This window comes from Schistocerca piceifrons, chromosome 4 (genome assembly GCF_021461385.2).
Source record: "Schistocerca piceifrons isolate TAMUIC-IGC-003096 chromosome 4, iqSchPice1.1, whole genome shotgun sequence".
Lineage (NCBI taxonomy): Eukaryota > Metazoa > Arthropoda > Insecta > Orthoptera > Acrididae > Schistocerca > Schistocerca piceifrons.
Window position 1 is genome coordinate 363,597,083 of NC_060141.1, and position 24,360 is coordinate 363,621,442.

Sequence of the window (24,360 nt, forward strand, 5' to 3'; positions counted from 1 at the left end):
ACTTAATATGTGTCTAAATGTGTTTGATATTCCGACAGCTTTTATTCCTTATTATCTCTGCTGATACAACAGCGCTGTTACCAGTTCCAACAAAAGTGGGTTCAGGTAAAGGGAAAAAGAGTAAGTCATTGTATCGTTTTCTGAAATTAAGTGTACGCAAGAATAAATAGAGTTTAGACGCGCGTATTAGACAAAACACTGACGCAAACAGTATAAAAAGTAGCTTCAATGGATATTTCTGGGCAATGATTATGTTTTGGATGGATCCGGATTTTGTTTTCGGAAGGCACGGTGCAGGCCGGAAATGAGAAAAGAGGGAAGAAGGCTGTTTAACGACGCTTCATGCCGAGGTCATTAGAGACGAAATGTGTATAAAGCCCGATTGAGTAGGAAATCGGTCGTTGTCTTTTCCAAAGGACTAACCCTGTGATTTACGGAAACCATCAGAATCTGTACGGTCAAATGGGAATTTGAACACTGCTCCTGTTGATTACGAGTACATTGGTTCAAGCACTACGCCTCGTAATTCTGTTCGGTAATGCCTGTATGAGGACAAATGGTATGTAGCATTCTCAAGTCACTCATCTGAAATGTAAGGAAGGGACCTCCTGACATACGTTTTTGTTATACATACGTATTTGACATACGTATTTGTTATACTCATGTACCATGTACCATGTTATGACTCTTGCGTTCCATTTTGGGACTTTTTGCAAACAGACACCCCCCCCCCCCCCAAGACACAGACACAAATTTGAATACAGCGACCAGACACGCCAATGACGGACAGTTCACAATTTCGTGAAAAAAATAAGTATGTGGTGCACGACAGAGATCTGAACACGGATCTCCCTCTTCGCAGTCCAACAGCGTGACCACATAACTAACCACGATGCTATGGCTACTGAAATTCCCTCGATGTTTCACATCTTGAACTTGGAGCGATCACTGTTTCTGTTTTGCTTCTTTTTTCACAGGTCAGTACACCTTCTTCCTGTTTCCGTGCTTGGTCTGTGTTCAGTTTTTGGTGGGCTACCCACTGGGCGCCGGCCGGTGTTGGCCGAGTGGTTCTAGGCGCTACAATTTGGAACCGAGCGACCGCTACAGTCGCAGGTTCGAATCCTGCCTCAGGCATGGATGTGTGTGCTGTCCTTAGGTTAGTTAGGTTTAAGTAGTTCTAAGTTCTAGGAGACTGATGACCTTAGAAGTTAAGTCCCATAGTGCTCAGAGCCATTTGAACCATATCCACTGGGCCATCTTACCACTAAACCTGAGGGGGGCGCGATGGGGTGTTTCTCTTATCAGGTGCAGTTCGTGTGTTTACCTGTCCGCTTGAAGCCAATCAGTTTCTTATGTGCTCTTGTAGCTACCAGAAAATTTGCCCGTAAAACTCTTCCGACTTTCACAGTGTACACGGCACTCGAAAAAGTAGATAAGGCTTTCGTTTATGGTGAATGTCGCCAGGCTGTTAGAACAACGGCGTGGCTGTATGCTGCCGGTATCCTGTCATGTCAACCCTTTGCAATCTGTCTTTAAAACACAAAATAATCAAGAAACTAAAAGTTTGAAGACGCACTTAATCCTTTTTACAAGTCATTTCATTAGCAGCTTCGTGGCAGAATCTGTTACAATAATCCGAAATGTGTCTATGAAAACTGCCAAGTGTCGTGGCGTTATTAGGCAAGATACCACAGGCACTATTGAGGAATGGTGATGTGCGCTCCGTATTGTCTGAGGCTGTAGATATTCCGATGATGAATACCACAGTAGATAGTTCAAGTGAGGAGGAATGGACATCAATATAAAGGGAAATCACATAAGTTGAACGGACAGGTATGGTACTACATTGTGGTCTTCAGACCTAAAACCGGTTTGACGCAGCGCTCAACGTCAGCCCGTTCTGTGGAAGCCTCTACGCCTCTGCCTGACATATACTCACTTGAACCTAATGACCATAGTCAAACCTTGGTCTCCCTCTACAAAGTTTATTTCTCCACAAAAATGGTTCAAATGGCTCTGAGCACTATGGGACTTAACTTCTAATGTCATCAATCCCCTAGAACTTAGAACTACTTAAACCTAACCAACCTAATGCGATCGCGCGGTTCGGGACTGTAGCGCCTAGAACCGCTCGGCCACCCGGCCGGCATTTCTCCTCACTTATACCGATTATTAAGTTAATTTTCTCTTGATGGTTCACTATGTGTCCCATCAACTTATCCCTTCTTTTAGTCCAATTGCACCACAAACCTCTTTTCTTCCCATTTCGATACAGTACAGACTTCAACCAGTCACTTTTTTGAATAGTTATTTATTATTCCATGATCCGGTTTTCGAACCTTTTCAGGAGCATCCTCTGATGGCTCTCCAGAAGTTACATATCTATTTCTAGCGCAATGCTGAGTGCTGGCTCTGTGACAAAAAGATGGAACATGCTTTAATGTATCGCCATGAGTATTGTTTATCTGTTGATATGGACGCAAAATTTTAGTTTTGTACTTAGTGTCCATCTGTCTACTTCCATTCTGATAGTCTCCTATTAGTTGCTGATTCTACCCATCTAATCTTCAGCATTATTCTGTAGCACCACGTCTCGAAACCTTCTACTCTCTTCTTGTCTCTGCTTCTTATCGTCCACATTAACTTCCGTATAAGATTAAAGCTTCGGAAAAATACAAACTTTCTAAGATTTTCCAAAAGTAAGCAAATTTCGAACACTTGAATGCGTTTGTTTGTGTGGCCATCCTCCGCAGCAAGCATATAAATACTTGTTTTGCAAATCAAACTGCCTTTTCCTGCTGCTAGTTCCTTTATTTATCCCATACGCGTTTCGCCTTCTCCTTTTCTAAGGCATCATCAGTGGGCTCTATAATGATACAGTTTTGTTAGTTACAGATTACCAAACAGTTCACTTCGTGATTTTTTGTAAAAATGTAATTACTTACGATTTGCTGATCTGCGTTTCCTCACATCTGGTCTGGAGGTCGCACTACCACTTTTATCACTGTTCTACATTCACATCTTTGTATTTTCGCCATCCACACACTGTTCACCATGTTTCTCACTCTTTTTTTGTGGTAGAATATCGTTCTTCTGTCATTTGATACAACTATTTCGTCGTACACTTCTTTTCACAGCGTAAATATTGCACCTCCATTACGTGTTTCATCGTCTTTGGTATGTTTACCTATGTGTTGCCACCATAACGAAGTATATGTTCGTTACTAACTTCTGTTTACGATGTTTATACCGTGTGTGTGCGCATGAGTGAGAGAGAGAGAGGGGGGATAGAGCCGTTTTTGTGTGTGTGTGTGGTGGGGGGAGGCGGGGCGTTATACTAGCTGTTAGCGAGTGGCTGAAAACTTTGGTGACAGCTGTTTTGACTTTTCGTTTCAATATTCTGGGGAGGGGTCATGGATGAGTGAGTGTAAAGATGTTGGGTTCTATTATTATTACATTGAACAGTATTATTATATTTATCCTTTTTGCGAACATTATTGTTATTTTATCTATTAGTGTAAATAATGAATTGCTTTGCATGTGTACTTGGTCATTTAACAGGATTTTCCCCTCTGCTTTGGTTTTATGTGTGTAGTAATTTTGTTGCATGGTCAGAAGGTGCTTATTATTGTTGATTCTAATTATTCTCATGTCATCTTCTCTAATGGTTGGCTTGTGCTCATTTTCTCTCTCACTCATACGCACACACAAGGTATAAACATCGTAAAAAGAAGTTAGTAACGAACATATACTTCGTTATGGTGGCAACACATAGGTAAACATACCAAAGACGATGAAACACGTAATAGAGGCGCAATATTTACGCTGTGAAAAGAAGTGTACGACGAAATAGTTGTATCAAATGACGGAAGAACGATATTCTACCACAAAAAAAGAGTGAGAAACATGGTGAACAGTGTGTGGATGGCGAAAATACAAAGATGTGAATATAGAACAGTGATAAAAGTGGTAGTGCGACCTCCAGACCAGATGTGAGGAAACGCAGATCAGCAAATCGTAAGTAATTACATTTTTACAAAAAATCGCGAAGTGAACTGTTTGGTAATCTATAACTAACAAAACTGCATCATTATAGATCCCACTAATGATGCCTTAGAAAAGGAGAAGGCGAAACGCGTGTGGGATAAATAAAGTAACTAGCAGCAGCAACAGGCAGTTTGATTTGCAAAACAAGTACTTGAATTTGTATTGGATTTTAGCAAATTTATCTTTTTCAGAAACGCCTCCCTTGTTAGTCTGAATTGTATGTCGACTTAACTTCGGTCATTATCAGTTATTTTGCGGCCAAAATAGCAAAACGCATATCCTACTAGTAGCGTCTCATTTCCAATCCTCAGACGAGTGTTAGTAAACATTCTTTACTTCGAAATACGTAGGGTTAGTAAGAAAAATCTTGTTTTACGCTGTGAACTTTCTATATGTATATTCCTGCAATCGTCTTCAGATTTATTTTCTTCCCTTTGTGAGGTGTGGTTTTGTGTTCCAGATGTACTGGGGCGCCATCAATGCGTCCGTGACGTCACCGGAGCAGGCGCCTCTACGCAGGTACCCGCCTGAGAAGCGCAGTGGGTCAGGTAAGCATCCAGAGCGCGAACGCGATGCTGCACTTCGAGCAAGCGCTACTCATCCGGACGTCTGCATCTCTACTGTCCAGGATGGGAGGGAAAGGGAATGCATGGCTATTACAGAGTTTTCATTAAAAAGCTTGTAGAAGATTCCAGTTTCAGACTCTGCTGAATGTGACGTGCAGTACCGTTTGATTTTAGTTCGTTAGTTTCGTATGTCGTAGACCACATATACTACAAACATTATGAAGAGATATGTATGGTTTACACAGGATTTACACAAATTTAATGAAATATTTTACACCGATACTGCTGGTATCAATCTTTGATGGCTCAGTATTTGACCTATTGATACGTCCCCTTAGAAAAATTAATGAATTACTGTGCTGATAAACCTCTTACATTATTTGATTTTCAAACAGCTGAGCAGAACTGAACGTACTCAGACATTTCACTCTTTACCTACTCTGATCAACACTAAACTGATAGCCAATATGTTTAGCGCAACGCAATCTGACTTTCAATAATCCCTACAAGAGAATGGCCCTGACTAACATTAACCTATACCTTTCACAAATCACTTTCCTCACAAAAATCTTCGTTACTTGAACTACTGCAATACAGCGAGCGCCACTACTGCCAGCTACATAAAAGATTCAAACTACTGAAGGCACTAACTACTAATAGGCATAGTTAGCAAAAGAAAGATTTTGATAGAGAACAAACAATGTATTTTTGAATATTATTAATATTCAAAAGTCATCACATATATATATATATATATATATATATATATATATATATATATATATATATATATATATATATATATATCAGTCTATGATGTCCAATATTACAAATTAGTCTTTCTGATGGACACACGTCCAGATCATCCGCTCTCTAAATTCCGCCATCTCTCTCCCCCCATCCACCTCTGCTGGCGGCTCACCTCCAGCTGCACAACGCTACGTGCTGTTAACAGCCAACTGCCCAACACTACAATAGCATATACTCCAACGATGCCACCCAGCCACAGACTGCACACAGCACAGCCAGTGATTTTCATGCAGAGCGCTACGTGGTGTTACCCATATAAAAACCTAAACAGCCTTCTTACACTATCAACAAATCTTTTTCTTTGTTCAACTTATGGCACAACCCTGTTTTCTCCCCATTTCGATGCAGAAACTCTTTCGCTTGCTCGTCTACCTATCCTACTCCCACATATAATTGTAATTACCTTATTTTAAGTAATGAACGCGTTTTGCTAAATCAAGTATCCCAAAAATACTGTATCACAGAATAATAATATGTAATATGTTTAACTTAGAATCTAAGAGTTTTAAAGATCACTAGAGTATATTTGTCTGGGGATTATGTAGACCGTGCCATCTGCATATTTCTATCGTCTACGCCCTAAGGTGTAAACAAATTCCAACAATTTTTCAGTCTCATAAATTTTTCAATAAAGAATCCGTCGAATATCAGCAAACAGACAGCGTTTGGCGCAGGAAGTAATGTCTCGCTTACAAGTGCTGTCGACATTGCTCTTGCTCGCCAACTTTTCCAGATAAAAAGAAGAAATTTGGAAGTGCAAATCACCGATCAGTTCCAGTCGAACTACGGATTCTACTCACAAGGAAACATCACCATATTAGCTGCATATCTCTGGGCAAAAACAAGCACACTTGTAAAATATCTGCCCTGGCAATCTATCTCGCGCGAAAATTTGAGCCATAATTGTGACAGTATGCAGTTACTACCTTCTGAATGTTTTACTTTTCTACAGTCGCGCGCATCTATTGTTTGTCACTCGTACCATCCCACTGCAGCTGCCTAATGCCCGAGCGCTAAGTACTGTACAGAAGTATGAGAAAGGCGTTCGTGTTCATAATGCCCTTCAACCAACAAGCTATAGTGTTTCGTTCATTGTGTGAAACTGTGCGGTATCTAATCTGTACCTGGTGCCAGAGATCACTTTGCTTTGAACACTTTCACATTGTGATTCACAAATGCAGTATAAATTAATCAAATATCCCATTTAATAAGTATGTACCTGGTGCCAGAGATCACTTTGCTTTGAACACTTTCACGTTGTGATTCACAAATGCGGTGTAAATTAATCAAATATCCCATTAAAGAAGTAGCGTTGCGCTGTGTGGGTGTTAAAATCTTTGTTGTACGCTTTTTTCTTTAGACTGAAAAGCCGTAACTGTTAAAATGAAGCACATTCCCAGAAGTTGTCCTATTCTTCAACGTGACTGGCATAATTGAATTGTAAATCAAAAAGCAATAATTCCAATACTAGAGAAACAGATGCATTTAGTGAAAGAGGTAGTACATCTCATTGCTGTTGACAACATTTTTGTTGTTCACAAACGTTTGTCAATAGAAAAAGTTTTATCGAAATTATGTATTCTTTTCACTTAAAAGAACATGTTTTGGAACAAGATTTCAAAACACATTTGGCAGACGTGACCCCCTCCCCACGTAATCTTCCATCACCTTCAACATCTCACAAATAGGAGGACGCGAGTGACAAACTACCTTTTCACGTGAATGTTTGAAAGATGTACATTCAAGTCTACGTACCATTAGAATTACGGTCCAAACTACCGCGCGGGATCGATTGCTGAGATAGATCACTTCCTTCTGTACTTCTCTCTTTTGAAAATATAAGGTCAAGTTAGCGATGTTTCCTTGTTAATGCTCCTTCTACATCAGTGACGTATGAGCCTTCTAATTGCTGTTTTTACGATTTTAATCATTTAAATAATTCATTTTGCTTATTTATGCCAACCGTACACTTGCTTCAATGTTCGAATTAAAAACCTTAAGGGTTCGGTTGTTGGATATTGTCACAAGACTTAGTGCTGCTGTGTGACTATGAGATATTTTTTTGATGAGCAGGAATAGATGTGAAAAAGCTTCAACAGTTTTAGAGCCTGAAAAATTTTTCATTACAGAACCGTACAGATACTAGAGAAATAGATGCATTTGGTGAAAGAGGTAGTACATCTCCTCTCATTGCTGATGACAACATTTTTGTTGTTCATTAACGTTTGTCAATTAAAAAAGGTTAATAAAATTGGAATCTGCTATCAGATATCAGCTGAAACCTGTTGCCGAATTAGACTCAGTTGTCTCCTTACGTCAATAACATAATTACGAGCATCTCAGCTGTTAAAGTTAATGATTTTCATAGCAATAGCAAACCCGTCGGTAAAATATGTAACCGCTTGACTTCACATGGCAGTCGTATCACAAGGCAACATAATGGAAAACTGCACGGTCTCTATAATTCAACAGACAAATATCTTCTAGTACTCTTCAAAATTCTAAATTAAACACTGACCTTTAAATTCTCAATCAGCGGCTCATTTGCTGTACATGATTTCGAGCACCATTCAAAGTCAAGTCAATATTTCTCTATACTGAGGTGACAACAGTCACGGGATACCTCCTAATATCGTATTGGACCTCCTACTGCCGCGCGTAGTGCAGCAGTTCGACGTGGCATACACTCCACAAATCGATGGAAGTTCCCTGCAGAAATGTCGAGCCATTTTGTCTCTATAGCCGTCCATAATTGCGAAAGTGTTGCTGGTGTAGGATTCTGTGCACGAACTGACCTCTCGATTATGTCCCATGAATGATCGATGGGACTCATGTTGGGCGATCTGGGTGGCCAAACCATTCCCTCGAATTGTCCAGAATGTTCTTCAAACCAGTCGCGGACAACTGTGGCCCGGTGACACGACATCGTTTCAAATGGTCTCCAAATAGCCGAATGTAACCATTTCCAGTCAATGAGGGGTTCAGGTGGACCAGAGGACCCAATCCATTCCATGTAAACACACGCCACACCATTATGGAACCAGCACCAGCTGGCCCAGTGCCTTGTTGACAAATTGGTTCCACGGCTTCGTGCGGTCTGCGCCACACTCGAACCCTACCATCAGCTGTTACCAAGTGAAATCAGGACTCATCTGAACACGTCGCGGTTTTCTAGTCGTCTATGGTGCAACCGATATGGTCACGAGCCCAAGAGATGCCCTGCGAGTAATGTCTTACTGTTAGCAAAGGAACTCACGTCGGTCATCTGCTGCCATAACACATTAACGTCAAATTTCGTCACACTGTCCTAACGGATACGCTTATCGTATTTCCCACATTGATTTCTGCATTTATTTCACACAGTGTTGCTTGCCTGTTAGCACTGACAACTCTGCGGAAGCGCCGCTGCTGTCGGTCGTTCAGTGGAGGCCGTCGGCCACTGCGTTGACCGTGGTGAGAGGTAATGTCTGAAGTTTGATATTCTCGGCCCCTCTTTACGTTGTGGATCCCGGAATACTGAATTCCCTAACGATTTCCGAAATGGAATGTCCCATACTTCTAGCTGCAACTACTATTCCTTGTCGTGCATTCATCGTCACGTCAGAAACATTTTCACACGAATCACATGAGCCGGTCGCTGTGAGCGGTTCTATGCGCTTCAGTCCGGAACCGCGCTGCTGCTACGGTCGCAGGTTCGAATCCTGCCTCGGACATAGATGTGTGTGATGTGCTTAGGTCAGTTAGGTTTAAGTAATTCTAAGTCTAGGGGACTGATGACCTCAGATGTTAGTGCTTAGAGCCATTTGAACCACATGAGTACAAATGATAACTACACCAATGCACTGCACTTTCATACTTTGTGTACGCGATACTGTCTCCAGCTCTATATCTGCATATCGTTATCCCATGACTTCTGTTATCTCAGTGTAATCTATTTTATTTCTTACTTTTAGGCAAATCATTTCCCAAAGCATTTGAATTCTATTTGAGATTTTTTCATTATCTCGTCTTAAAGCTTATGTAGCTTTTTACGCCCTGCATGTGTACTACCAATTGCGTCTGGCGTATTCTTCTTAAGCAACATTGTTTTGCCTAGGTTCTTGCATTCATTTTCAGTCAACAAAAATTTGCCTCATTTCTCAATGATCGCAGTCTCACATTTGTTTAGAAGTATTTTTCGGTAGTCCTGCAAGTTCATTTCTCACAAGACCCGCCTCTACTGAGCGTATAAACCCAGAGCGCTCGCTTCTGTGGACCCCGTCTGTGTGCACCAGACCGTTGTTCCTTCGTAGTCGGTCACATCGTCTTGGAAAGGCGGCGGCGCTGCACAGATGCAGGACGACTGTAGAGGGCGGTCTGTCGCGTTGGTTTAACGAGTCGCCTGCCCTGTATATGGCGTATAAAGGCAGTGGCGCGGTGCCTTTATCTCTGCAGAGTCCTCATCAGCAAAGTGGAGGGCGTCTGCAGTGCGGTCTGAGGCGCAGAAGACAGAGAGCGCCTGCACTAGCGACGACGGATGGTGCAGAGGGTAGCCTGGTGTGTGTGTTTTGCAGGTGCGCGGCCGTGCGTGAGGTGCCCGGGAAGCCGTGCAGTCGTGGCCAGCCGCGGGAAGCGGAGGGTGCTCGTCGAGCAACCGGAACTGTCGCCCTGCCCCAACAGGTACTGTACGCCTTCTCCCTGCCTGCAGCTCCTCATCCTCTACGTCTGCACTCAGCACTCGCCTCCAGGCGCGGACCCAAAGTGGGTGGGCGAAACGCCAAGTGGAGTCATGCATCTCCTGTCAGTTCGTATATAACTGACAGAACGTCATTGAGTAAGACAGAAGTGATTGCTGGTGTTATAGACCCTCTGGCGTCATAGAAACCAGATGGAAGTTGATAAGAGTCGAGGGACATGAAACGGAAGCAGTGGTTGGGAAGGGAGTGAGACAGGGTTGTAGCCTCTCCCCGATGTTATTCAATCTGTATATTGAGCAAGCAGTAACGGAAACAAAACAAAAATTCGGAGTAGGTATTAAAATTCATAGAGAAGAAATAAAAACTTTAAGGTTCGCCGATGACATTGTAGTTCTGTCAGAGACAGCAAAGGACTTGGAAGATCAGTTGAACGGAATGGACAATGTGTTGAAAGGAGGATATAAGATGAACATCAACAAAAGCAAAACAAGGATAATGGAATGTAGTCTAATTAAGTCGGGTGATGCTGAGGGAATTAGATTAGGAAATGAGGCACTTAAAGTAGTAAAGGAGTTTTGCTATTTGGGGAGCAAAATAACTGATGATGGTCGACGTAGAGAGGATATAAAATGTAGGCTGGCAATGGCAAGGAAAGCGTTTCTGAAGAAGAGAAATTTGTTAACATCCAGTATTGATTTAAGTGTCAGGAAGTCATTTCTGAAAGTATTCGTATGGAGTGTAGCCATGTATGGAAGTGAAACATGGACGATAAATAGCTTGGACAAGAAGAGAATAGAAGCTTTCGAAATGTGGTGCTACAGAAGAATGCTGAAGATTAGATGGGTAGATCACATAACTAATCAGGAGGTGTTGAATAGAATTGGGGAGAAGAGGAGTTTGTGGCACAACTTGACTAGAAGAAGGGATCGGTTGGTAGGACATGTTCTGAGGCATCAAGGGATCACCAATTTATTATTGGAGGGCAGCGTGGAGGGTAAAAATCGTAGAGGGAGACCAAGAGATGAATACACTAAACAGATTCAGAAGGATGTAGGCTGCAGTACGTACTGGGAGATGAAGCAGGATAGAGTAGCATAGAGAGCTGCATCAAACCTGTCTCAGGACTGAAGACCACAACAACAACCAGACCCTCTGCTGTTCTTTATTTACATAAAAGATTTAGGAGACTACTTCAGCAGCCATCTTAGGTTGTTTGCAGATGATACTGTCATTTACCGGCTAGCTAAGTCATCAGAGAACCAGAACAAATTGAAAAACGATTTAGAAAAGCTATCTGTATGGTGCGAAAATTGATAATTGACCTTAAATAATGAAAAGTGTGAGGTCATCCATATGAGTGCTAAAAGGAATCCGTTAAACTTCGGTTACACGATAAATCAATCAAATATAAAGGCCGTAAATTCAGCTAAATACCTAAGATTTACAATTACGTGCGTCATTCAATAATTAAAGAGACAAATTGGTCTGGAGTAAAAAGCGTTTATTTTTACAAAACAATACTTTTTCTAGTTTTCAACATAATCCCCTTGAACATTTATGCACTTGCTACAAGCTTTTTTATTCCGGCTGCAAAGAACGCTTTATCTTGATGTTCGAACCATTTCCTCACAAACTTTTTCACGTACTCGTTGTCCTGGAACCTCTTACCACGAAATGTCTCCTTCAGTGCACCAAACAAATAGAAATCACTAGGTGCTAAATCAGGACTGTAAGGGGGATGAGGCAGTACTTCCCAGCCGATTTTGAGGATGGTTTCACGGTTTGGGTGAGCAATATGAGACGTGTGTTGTCTTGCTGGAGAATCACACCTCTCCTCTGAGATCCACGACGTCTTTCTCTCGTGGCTAGCTTCACCTTGTTTAAAAGCAAATCTGAGTAGTATTCGCTGTCCATTGTATGCTGCTCTTCGAGATAATCACAAAAACTGGACCTTCAGCATCCCAAAACACCGTTAACATGACTTTTCCTGCTGATGCTTCGGTTTTGAATTTTTCTTGAGAGGTGAGCTGGTGTGCTTCCACTCCATACTTTTTCTTTTTGGTTCTGGCTCATAACAGTGAACCCAAGTTTCATCACAAGTTAAAATTTTGTTGAGGAAGTGCTCACCTTCTCTTTCATAACGTTCCTTTAGCTCTGTGCACACTCTCAACCTTGTTTCCTTGCGTAGGCACGTCAACTCGTTTGGGACGCATCTTGCGCTTGTTACAGTACTAAGTTGAACCTTATTAACTATCATTTCCACAGTCACAGGGCGGTCGGCACGAATAATATCATCAATTCGACTTTCAAGTGAGGGAATTGAAACTAAAACTTGTCGACCAGAACGGTGATAGTCAGTCACTGAGTCGCGAGCATTTTTGAACTGCTCTACCCACTTGTAAAAATTTGCACGATTCATACAACCTTCACCATAAACTTTAGACATTCTACAGTACATATTCACTGGTTTATCGCCCCCAGCAAGTAAAATACGAACAACAGAACATTGTTCAACTAATGTGGACGTTTAAAGCCGACTCGGCATCTTGAAATGTATTTTTGAGGTTATAAACAAAACTATGTCTATACATCAGCTGACCAGGACTCATCCCAGTGATGCCAACTTAAAGCCATAAAAGTACCAAACTTACCCTACTAGCAGATTTTGCCCAGACCAGTTTGTCTTTTTAATTATTGAATGACCCTCATACCAACAACCTAAATAAAAAAGAACACATATAAAATGTTGCGGAAATGCAAACTAAAGACTGTGTTTTATTGGCAGAACACTTAAAAAATGTAGCTGATCTGCTCAAGAGACTGCACTTAAATATGATTTGCAGAGTACTCATGTAGATGTAGATGTAGATGAAGACTTAATCTGTTCAAAATTAGTTTAGCAATATTAGGAAAAGGTTCGATTGTCACTCACCGTAAAAATGACCCTCTGACAACGGAAGGCCACGACGTTGGGATCACGGGTTTACTTGAGACTTTGTACACCTTTAGTGGGCCATTAACACAACAACACTACGTGCAAGTAGAAAGGTGCACTACTCTGGCAATTCCGAGAAAATCGCACCAAAAGTTTTACACGTCTATTATCTAACTGATGCATCTGTGCGAAGGCACCGGCTGTAAGAAGTCATTGCGGTCAAGTGTTTAACGTTCGCGCTTTGCGAGAGGGTTGTAGAGGAGGCTACGGTTCCAACACCGCTAACACTTACTTTTTAGTCTTTCTTTTTCATCGCTGGTCACGTGCATTTTCGTGAAGTTGTAGCGCACTTCATATGTCATTTGACTATTTACTATTTGTAATTAAATTTTCGTAGACGAGGGACAGGTTGCAAAGCCCAAATCAAACCTTGATAAATAATAGTGCAAATGACTTTATTCACTATCAATAATATATTGACTCACAATGTGCCAGACCACAAGAGTAATGTGCAATTACTCGTCGGATGTGCTCTCTACATCACATGTTGCAGGATGGTATTTTTCATACAGACTTGGAAAACATAAATTAAAATTTCATGCAAATACAGCCGGCCGAAGTGGCCGTGCGGTTAAAGGCGCTGCAGTCTGGAACCGCAAGACCGCTACGGTCGCAGGTTCGAATCCTGCCTCGGGCATGGATGTTTGTGCTGTCCTTAGGTTAGTTAGGTTTAACTAGTTCTAAGTTCTAGCGGACTAATGACCTCAGCAGTTGAGTCCCATAGTGCTCAGAGCCATTTGCCCATTTCATGCAAATACACATGGTTTTTTGCATTATATGACCTTTCGAATGTCATATAAATTAAAGAATGTGACCAGTGATGAAAAAAGTAGATTAATAATTAAGTTTGAGCGGAAGTCGAGCCGTCGCCTCATAAGTTCATCTTACGAAGCTCGTACGCTAATTATTTGATCACCATGAACTCTAACGTCCGACGCCAATGCACAGATGAGTAAGCCACATAATACACGCGTAAAACTTCTCGTACAATTTGGACACTACGTTGTTTTAATGGCCTACTAAAGGTGTACAAAGATTGAAGGAAATCTGTAGGTCCAGCGTCATGGCCACCCCTTGTGAGTTGCTGACTGGGACGACGAAAAGACTGTTACATATTATAGCTTTCAGACAAAGCCTTCATCAGCAAAGAAAACACACACACATTCACACAAGCACCCACACGTCCTCCACATGTGACCGCTACATCCGGCAGCTCCGACCGGAATGCAGCTGTCACCTGAATAGCAGTCTACACTGGTGTGGTGAAGTGGGAGTGATAGTAGGGTACGTATGGGGAACGGGAGGGGGGAGAGGGGGGGGGGGGAGAGAAGCAAATGCGCTGCTTGGCAAGGCGTGCAGGGACTAGAGACTGCCACATGCAGCATCAGGACGTGGGAGAAAAAAATGTGCAACAGAAGGTGATAGTACGAGGGGGCAGAAACTGTTGGGTGAAGTGTACGGGGACCACAAGTTACTGTAGGTTGAGGGCAGGATAATTTTGGGAGTGGACAATGTGTTGTAAGGATAGTTCCCATCTGCACAGTTCAGACAAGCTGGTGATGGAGGGGAGGATCCAGATGCATCGGATTGTGAAGCAGCCATTGAATTTTTTATTTCCCACACGCCACCTCCCGTTTCTGTGCCCTGAAGTTTCTACTTCCTACGTGCCCCCACAGACAGCGCTCTTCTCTACCCCCACCTGTTCCCTGCTATCCCTCCCCCTTCCCCATGGCACTCCAGATTGCTGTTCATGTGACAGTTGCAGTCCGGTCGTAGCTGTCAGTGATAGCGGTCATGTATACATGAGGAGTGCTTGCTTGTGTGAATGTGTGTGTGTGTTTTCTTTACTGATGAAGGCTTAGAGTGAAAGTTATAATGTGTAACAGTCTTTTCGTTGTGCCTGTCTACAAGTCAATCGCTCATCTTTACAGTAAATAGCAATCTATCCTTTTCCTAATATTGTTAATATTCCAACCTGGTGTTTCCATTCTTCGAAATTACTTGAGGATCCACAGAAGTACTAGGGGGGAGATGGAGGGGGACGGGGGAGCCTAAGGACCACTTTCCAACAGTCCCATGATATGATACCTGTAACCATAGAAAACCCTCAAAGTTGCCAAACCTTCACTGCACCATCGCAATACTCCCTGTCCCTCCCTGTGCTTCAGTTTAAGGTAGCCTGTGATGTTCGTTGTTTTTACTGTTGCAGGAGTTGTTATTTTATTTGTTGTTACTTTTGTTTGGAGTCTGGTACCGAATAATGTCAGTTAGTTATGAATGGAAAAGGTCTAAGTCATTATCTCTAGCAGGGGATTGCCATACGAGATCAGTCGAGAGAAATGGTTTGCTCACTACGTGCCTATTTTGAGCCTGAAAAACTTAATAGTGGCCCACTGCTCTCCATTAACAATGTAATAGATAGAAATACTGCAACTCTGAACATAAACAAAAACGCTATTGTGAAGATTGGCAAAGCAATGCTCGAGAGATTAAAGGAAGCTGGAAAAACAGAAGCTTGAAACTCTTGAGGAAAAAACGTTCTGTGGATTCATGGATTACCTCTGCAGATTAATTTACTGAGAATGCGATTCATCGTCGTATTTATGATTATTATCACAGAAACGGAAAACCTACACAGTTATTGGTCACCATTAAGGCGGTCACAAACAGTTTTTTTCTTTTTTCATTTCCTTACATAACAACAGTGACTGGTATAATTACGCTTCAAGCATCTGTCATAACGATGACAGTAATGTCAGTGCAGTTTCCCGGGATTCAGCTGCATGTTTGATCTGCGCTTGCGCTCTTTGAAATGGTAAGCAGCTACAAAACAAAATTATATTGTCGTAAGTTCTGACATTTTAATAACAAGACATCATCAGCGATCAGCTGCAAACGAAGTTCGCCTCAGAAATTCAATCTGTATCGGTAAAAGAAGTATTATTGTCTGCAACAAAACTGCTGCAATACTGAAGTAAGTAAGTAAGTCAAAAAAATTAATAACATATTAATTATAAACCTAGCAATCAATTTCTCGCAACAAAACCGCATGAGTGACCACTTACAAGGGAAACTTCCCATCACGCCCTCTCACATTTAGTGGTAAGATGACCCAGTGGATAGCCCGTCAAAACCTGGACAAATATCAAGCATGAAAACAGGAGGGACGTGTACTGAACGGTGAAAAAACGAAGAAAAATAGAAACAGTGAACGGCCCAAGCTCTAGATGTGCGACATCGAGCGAAGTGCAAGAACCACGGAGTCGTGGTTGTGTGATCACGGTGTTGGACTACGAAACGGGAGACCCATAGTGAACTGTCCGTCCGGTCACTGACGTGTCCGTTCGCCGTATTCAAATTTGTGTCTGTGTCGTGTGTAACGTCCGTCTGCGACAGTGAGGTGTAAGGAAGGAACCTCCAGACGTACGGGCCTCCTATTATTTCTACACAAGTATCATATGTTACGACTCTTGGTTCCGTTTTGGAAGTTTTGACTCTTGAATTCTTTTGTTTTAACATAGATCACACTCTTTTATTTGTTGTTTACATTTACGTGAGAGGTCTATGCGGTATCCCGTCTGTTGTTACTAGTCACAGATTTACTTGCGGCGGTAATAGATTCTTACCAATGACTCATATTCTATAACCAATGAAAAAATGAAATGTGTGACTAGGGCCTCCCGTCGGGTAGACCGTTCGCCGGGTGCAAGTCTTTCGATTTGACGCCACTTCGGCGACTTGAGCGTCGATGGGGATGAAATGATGATAATTAGGACAACATAACGCCCAGTCCATGAGCGGAGAAAATCTCCGACCCACCCGGTAATCGAACCCCGGTCCTTAGGATTGACATTCTGCCACGCTGACCACTCACCTACCGGGGGCAGCCTTTCTGTAACCAATGTATAGAATGACAATTGCCAAGGCTGCAGAAGAAGAACAGTCATGTCAATAACAGGACGAAAAGTTCAAATTTTCTGAAATAATGAGGCAGGATGCAGATTTGAACACGGATTTCCCGATCCAGAGTAGAATACCGTGACCACACAACCACGACATCGTTGTTCTGACAGTTAGCTCGCTGTCACACATCTTCAGCTTTGACCGTTCACCGTTTCTATTTTTCTTCTTTTGTTACAGTTCAGAACACCTCCTTCCTGTTTTCATGCTTTATGTGTGTTCAGTTTATGACGGGTTATCCACAGGGCCTTTTTACCACTAAATATGACAGGGGTACGATGGGGAGTTACCCTTGTTAGTAGCCTACTTGACGTGCGACCAGTCCCATAGAGTGTCACATTTAACTGAAATTATCTCGTGTCAGAAAACTCTGCGAGAGTTTCGGTTTAGAGTAGATTAAAATTTGATGTATCCTTAAAACTTGAGTGGCTTAATGTGTCCACCTAACTTGAATAACACAAAAGTTTTCCACATGTCTAAAAGTCAGTTACGTTGTCACAAAATGCATTTTCGTAAACTGCCCGAATAATATCTCAAAAATGTATTTCTGCAAATAAAAGTAAAGTGAGAAAATATTGTAGCTCTCCCTCTGGCCACATTGATGCAAACTCTAAATTTATAACGCGAACAGTTCGTCTGTATGAGTGAGTTGAACGAGATGTAAGATTACTCACGTGTTCCGTGCGGGACGTGGCAATTCTGCCCCGCGCCTCCATGTGCTCATGCCGAACAGTCGATCCTAAAGTAATTTGAAACGAACTATACAGCGAGTTTCCGTAAGAGCGTGCATAAATGTAACAGGACATAGAGAATACTTCACTGAACAATTTGAGGTAGGGAACCTGGGGTCGGAGAAGCCAGGTTAAGGAGATAACAGAAATAAACTTGTCTACCGCTTTGTCTAGGATTACTGTCCTCCAGCTTATTTACAACTAATATGCGGACACATTTTTATTGACATGTATATTCTTTATTTCCTGTAAGGAAATGAGAAGGACGAGCCTGATTACTAGAATGTATTTCCTGGTCACCGGATTGGAAGGAAAGGTCCTATTCCATAGCCTGCGACGTCACCTGACCTGAACCCCCTTGATTATTTCCAAAGGTGATGTCTAAAGTCACTTGCGCATGAGACCCCAGTGGATATGGAGAGGGAGTTAGTTGCCAGAATTGTAGCTACCTGTGTTGTGATTTGAAACACACCAGGCATATTCATTAGAGTAGGTCAGAACCTTCTTCCCCGATGTTACGCGTGCATTGAGATTGTTGACCGTCAGTGTCAGCACATGTTATAAGATACACTCCAAATGGTACGTTCATTGTGTGAATGACGTTATTTGCAGTTTATTGTAACTAATGTAAATAAAAAAGTACACAGGACTGTGATTTTATGCCTGTTATCCCCTTAAGCTGGCTTCTCTGACCTCAGGTTCCTTACCTCAAATTGCTCAGTGGAGCATCGTCTGTCTCCTGTTCAATTTTTGCACGATCTTACGGAAACACCTGTAGAGATCAGAATCGCAACCAGAATGAGGCCAGTGTTGAGGGCTGCATACGTCATAAACCAAGGCGCCGCTATTGACAGCAGTGCTATACTGGCTTCCTTCCTTCCTGCTTTAGTTTCGCGAGTAGGCCGAATCTTAGAACGGTGGCACTTCGGTCACGTCCTACACGTTGAATCGTTCCTTCTCATTAAGGGGGTAGTCTTGCTTAAACGCGTGACAAATAGGAGATTTTTCGTGACTTTTTTCGAGTAAAATAATAAGTTATGCTAAATTAATGATATACTTTTTTCCTTACATCTTTGTCTTTAAGAAATCATTTTTGTGTCCACATCGGATCCTCTCTGTAGCCACTGCCCCTAGGTGGAAGGACGCCTTGCAACCGAAACACTGGTCGCTTGCGGGAATTCCCAAAGTCCTCGTATTGGATCTGTATCAAAATAATTTTGTATATGTCATTGTCAATATATTTTCTATCATCATTCATAGGATAATAGAAAAAAAAATTAATTTTAACGCAATAGTGACAGGGTGACTGAAATTTCATTTTCTCCACCCAAAAAATCGAGACAAAAGTGTGAACCGAAAATAGACCATCGAAGATACAGCACAATGGCTGTGTATGCTGACAGATAATTGAATTGTGAATATCAGCATAAAATTCTGATCAAAATCGTATGTACCTTTGACAAGTTATGTTTCCCACCAATTTGAAAAACACGGTTTTGATGAAAAGCTTAAAGTTTTGGGTTACATTTTTTGTAGTTAAGTTAAACATACCTCCAGCCAGCGATCTTGGACCATACAACAATCCTTCCAGATCCAAAACGAGGTCCCCCTCCATCATCTTCGTGGCCATGGTGGTCCTGCGGGCTTCTGTAAACTGCTGCATGCCCGCTCGTTACCCTTTTCGTCCGCTGTAGCGCAGAAATTGTAACAGGCTGATCCGGTCTCAAGTCCAAGCACTTCCATAATATCCATAATGCTTGTTAGGCTGTGGTTGAAATTACATGCTGCCACATTGACCGCGACGTTGAGTATTTTTTTTTTTTTCCCGGCGCGAATAGTTTTCGGAAGCACTTTTCACAAATCTCCTTGTAAGTCAATAACGGAGTTCCTGGCGAACTTGGAATGAACTCTACAAGAAAGTAGACATCCCAGAGAACATTTTAGCCAAAAAAATCGATTTTTTGATATTTTAATAGAGGATTGCCCCTTTAAACTGTGCAAGAGTGTAAGCATAAGACGTAGCACATAAACTGAGTGCACGACCTTGTTGTTGTAGTGTAGGACGAAAATGACCGACTTTCGGGATCAGATGGCCTCCACCGCAATTGTGAGGCTGTGGAGGGTGTAAGACGAAAGTTAAGTGATGCAGCGTATACAAAGCAGATTTGTTCATAAGAGGAAGCGTGATGCCTAGAAAAATTTCTATGGTACAGTTCACACTTTGTGGCACTCTGCTGGTAAGAAATCAAACGAAATACAACTACTCTCTAACGAGGCACCAGACACCAGAAGCCCCTTATGGCAAAACACTCAGAAAACATCCTCGAACAACCTCCAAAACTTTGTTTGCAGAGTTCGGATTCACCCTGTACGTACAGGGGTTGGACAGAAATATAGAAACACCGTGAAAATGCATGCTTGAACATAAATGCAAATGCTAGCGTAGCCTGCAGGTTGCGCTGTCGTATTTGATCACGAACGGCTCCTGTGCAATGACCTCAATACGTTGCAGATGTCAGTCGTGATTAGAACAATGTCCCGTGTGCGTTACGTCGGAGCTAAGTGTTTTGTTTTGTTTTGTTTTAGGGCGGAAAAAACAATTAGGGCCATACGCGCCCATGTCAAAGTTGTAGAACATCAAGGCAAAGAGAATAGTTAAAAACGACTACTCGTCAATCCCAATCGACGGAAGAGGAGACAGCTAAAAACAGGGACGTGGAGAAAGGTCTATAAAATACGCCATAGAGAAACGGAGGTGCAGAACTGAAAATTAAATGGCCTTCGCCGTATTGCTATGACCGATAAAAAGTAAAACGCGGTCGACAGACCGCGCATCGTTCGCTGAAACCGCCGATAACTTAAACGGCAAACACAAACGGGACTGTAAGCGGTTAAAAAAAGGGCATTCCATCAAGAAATGGCAGACAGTCAAAAGTTGGGCGCAATGTGCATAAAGTGGTGGGGGAGACCCACTTAACAAATGGCGGTGGCTAAAAAGACAGTGCCCAATACGCAACCTAGGTAAAATGATTTCCTCGCGGCGAGAGGGCCGAGAGGAGGCCGTCCAAGCCGCTGGGAGAGTCTTAATAGCCTTGAGCCCATTACCAGGAAGGGAGGGTCATACGCGCCCACGTCAAAACTGTAGTCCACCAAGACAAACAGGGGAGTTAAAAACCGCTACTCATCAATCCCAAAGTGGCACCACCTGTTGACAGGTGGCAACACAGAGATCATCGGAGGGAATGGAAGAACTAGCGGGCTGAGGTACGAGAACTGCAGCCTTGGCAACAGCGTCAGCTCCCTCGCTTCCTGTCAGACCGACGTGACCAGGAATCCACATATACATCACAGTGGCTCCACCAGGCGTGAGCAGGCGACAGCTTTCCTGTACCCGTTTCATTAAGGGATGGACGGTGTGCAGCATACACAGGCTTTGACTTGGGCTAAGAGAATCTGAGCAGATGACGCTGTGTCGCCGGATGAACTCTATGGCCTGATACAGTGTGAAGAGTTCTGCTGTAGATACTGAGCAGTGTTCTAGATGCCGATACCGCAAAACGTCAGCTCCAATGACAAAGACACACCCGACACCACTGTCAGTCCGAGAGCCATCAGTGTACACAAATGTACTACCGCGAAATTCCATGCGGAGGTCGTGAAACTGAAGGCGACAGAGCGAGGCTGCAGTAGTGTGCTTAGGAAGCGAATGAAGGCCAAGGTGAACACGGGCCTCCGCACGAAGCCAAGGTGGTGAAGGGTTCACATCCACCCGGGAAAGTTGCAGGTAGCGTGAAGTTAAGCTGCCGGAGCAGCCGAAAGCGAACTCCAGGAGGTAACAAAGAACAGGGACGGGCCCCATACTGGCGATCGAAGGAGTCATCGAAGAAGGAGGCGTAGTGTGGGTGGTCACGCGTGGCAGACAAACGGCATGCATATCTGCTGAGGAGAACGTTACGGCGGTAGGACAGCGGTAGTTCGACAGCTTCTGCATACAGACTCTCCACCGGGTTAGTATAAAAGGCGCCAGTGGCCAAACGGATGCAACGATGGTGGACAGTATTGAGACGGCGTAAGAGGGGCGGACTTGCAGATGCATAAACGAAATACCCATAGTCTAGTTTCGAACGGACAAGGGACCGGTTCAAACGAAGGAAGGTGGTCCGATCTGCACCCCATGAAGTACCACTGAGGACACGTAGGACACTGAGGAAGCGGTAAGACACGTGGGAGGACCAAGAAAGTCTGCTATCGAGCATGAGCTCCAGGAATTTCGTAGTTTCAACGAACGGAAGAGCAATAGGCCCAAGATCTAAAGACGATGGAAGAAACCAATTGCGCCACCAGAAATTGATTCAAACGTTTTGTCAGTGGAAAAACGAAAGCCATTGTTGATGCTCCATGAATAAAGACGACCGAGACATCGCTGAAGACGGCGCTCAATGAGAGAAGTCCGTGGAGGACTGCAATAGACGGCAAAATTGTCAGCGAAAAGGGAGCCGGAGATGCCCGGCGGGAGACAGGCCGTTATAGGGTTAACGACGATTACAAAGAGGACGACCCTCAGGGCGGAACCGTGAAGCACCCTAAGTGAATTAACGTGGGAAAATTGTTGGTGCTCGTATGGTAGGTGCCACGGCAACCAAGGCAGCCGAATGCTGTGCGTTTCAACAGGCACCGTGTCGAAGTTTTATACCCCATACAGGGAAAGCGGCAAAATATCATCCGCTAAGTCACAACGTGGAAGAAAGTGTGCATTGAGTGATCGTGACAGACGCTGATTGAAGAAGATTGTGACGAGAAATAAGAGAACGACAGCTCGAAAGTCACTACAGAAATGAATCCCGTCAGCGTCAAAACAACACGAAGGAATCTCCATAGACAGGGAATTAAAGGTCGAGATGGAATTCCAAAGACGCGCATCAGCGAAGCCATAAAACCTGGACTATGGAGCAAACGCTTAAATTTTGTCCAAAAATCTCGTTTTTTTGTGAATCTCGGGTTTCAGTCGGTTTTTGTGTCCAGTATTATGTGAGCTTCAAATGGTTCAAATGGCTCTAAACTCTATGGGACTTAACATCTGAGGTCATCAGTCCCCTAGACTTATAAGTACTTAAACCTAACTAACCTAAGGACATCACGCACATCCATGCCCGAGGCAGGATTCGAACCTGTGACCGTAGCATCAGCGCGGTTCCGGACTGAAGCGCCTAGAACAGCTCGGCCACAGTGGCCGGCTATGTGAGCTTCATTTCCTTTTAGATACACTTCAAACTCCGACACTTTTTTGCGAATGCTTCTACTGTTAAACATTTAATATTCTCGCTTGTTAGCGGGCAGGTTGGGGGGGGGGGGGGGGGCATTTCTTCTTTGTATCTTACACTGACACTGTGGTGTCTTCTACAGCTAGCATTATCGGACTGGACAGAGAGTCACCCAATCTAAAGAAAACTTTGTGTACACCCTACACACAGTCAGCTACCTTGATAGCGCACGTCTGATCGATATAGAGGACCTTTCAATTCTCAGTCCTATGGCGCAAGTCTAGAAAGTCGAGGCCTAGCTTGTAACAGAACCTTTGCAGTCTCTGGTTCAAGCCTTCCACTCGACTTAGAACCAGAGAGCTACAGATTGCGAATTTCATTGAAACTCCTTGAGCAAGGCTGGTATTTTCAACCTTCTCTGCCAGTCGCTGGAATGATCCAGATACGACTTCGGAGCCCAGACAGACATCATTTGACCCAACGTGTACCATAATCTGCAGTTCGTTGCTCCCTGTTCCATCAATGAGTACCGGAATCGTTTCTTCAAAATGTTGCGTAATGGTCAGAGGCACACTCACTGTATGCACCTTAGTGTTCTTTCTCATCCCTTGCTGCGATTATTCATCGTACTTGTGAACTGTCGGCGAGTAATAGACACCAAACTATTGTGTTCACCTCCACTCGATTCGAGACACAACACATTTCCTGACAGTTGAAGTGAGTCTCACTGGGTCATCTGCAGTTTCAGTGAAAGACAGCACTCCGAACTTGTTCGTTATGGGGTGGTTATAACGCTCTGAGTTCTCCCTGGTCCCTGCCTCATCTTTAGAAGGTGCCTAGACCTACCACTGACCCACCACTCACAGTCAAATGATCAAGCAGTGATACATCCGATATTTGCTGTAGAAGGGGCCGAATCCACAGAATATTGTCTCTTCTACCTTTGGTATTTCTGATGCCAGTATATGACTCTCGGTAGCTTCCTCAACACACCGATCTGCAGCAACTTCCAGTGTCTGATTGTAGTCAACGAGATTTCCAGCCGCTTACTCCCCCGGTCGGAGGTTCGAGTCCTTTCTCGGGCATGGGCGTGTGTGTTGTCCTTAGGGTCAGTTAGTTTATGTTAGATTAAGTATTGTGTAAGCTTAGGGACCGGTGACCTCAGCAGTTTGGTCCCATAGGACCTTACGACAAATTTCTAAATTTTTCCAACCGCTTACGAACAGCAACGAACACATCTCCTGCCCGAGGACACAATGGAGGGCTACATTCTGTTTGTTGCAGTATTTTATGAAACATTAAGTGAACAACTTT

General features: G+C 43.2%; 1 protein-coding gene across 1 annotated transcript in view; it reads left to right on the top strand.

Moving 5' to 3' along the window:
• The window catches only part of LOC124795845, a 923,569-nt gene that overhangs the window by 802,885 nt on the left and 96,324 nt on the right, over positions 1-24,360 (top strand). The window contains exons 6-7 of the mRNA XM_047259927.1: positions 4,508-4,595; positions 9,977-10,082. Of these exons, the coding sequence (XP_047115883.1) occupies positions 4,508-4,595; positions 9,977-10,082 (194 nt within the window). The remainder of the gene's footprint in view (positions 1-4,507; positions 4,596-9,976; positions 10,083-24,360) is intronic.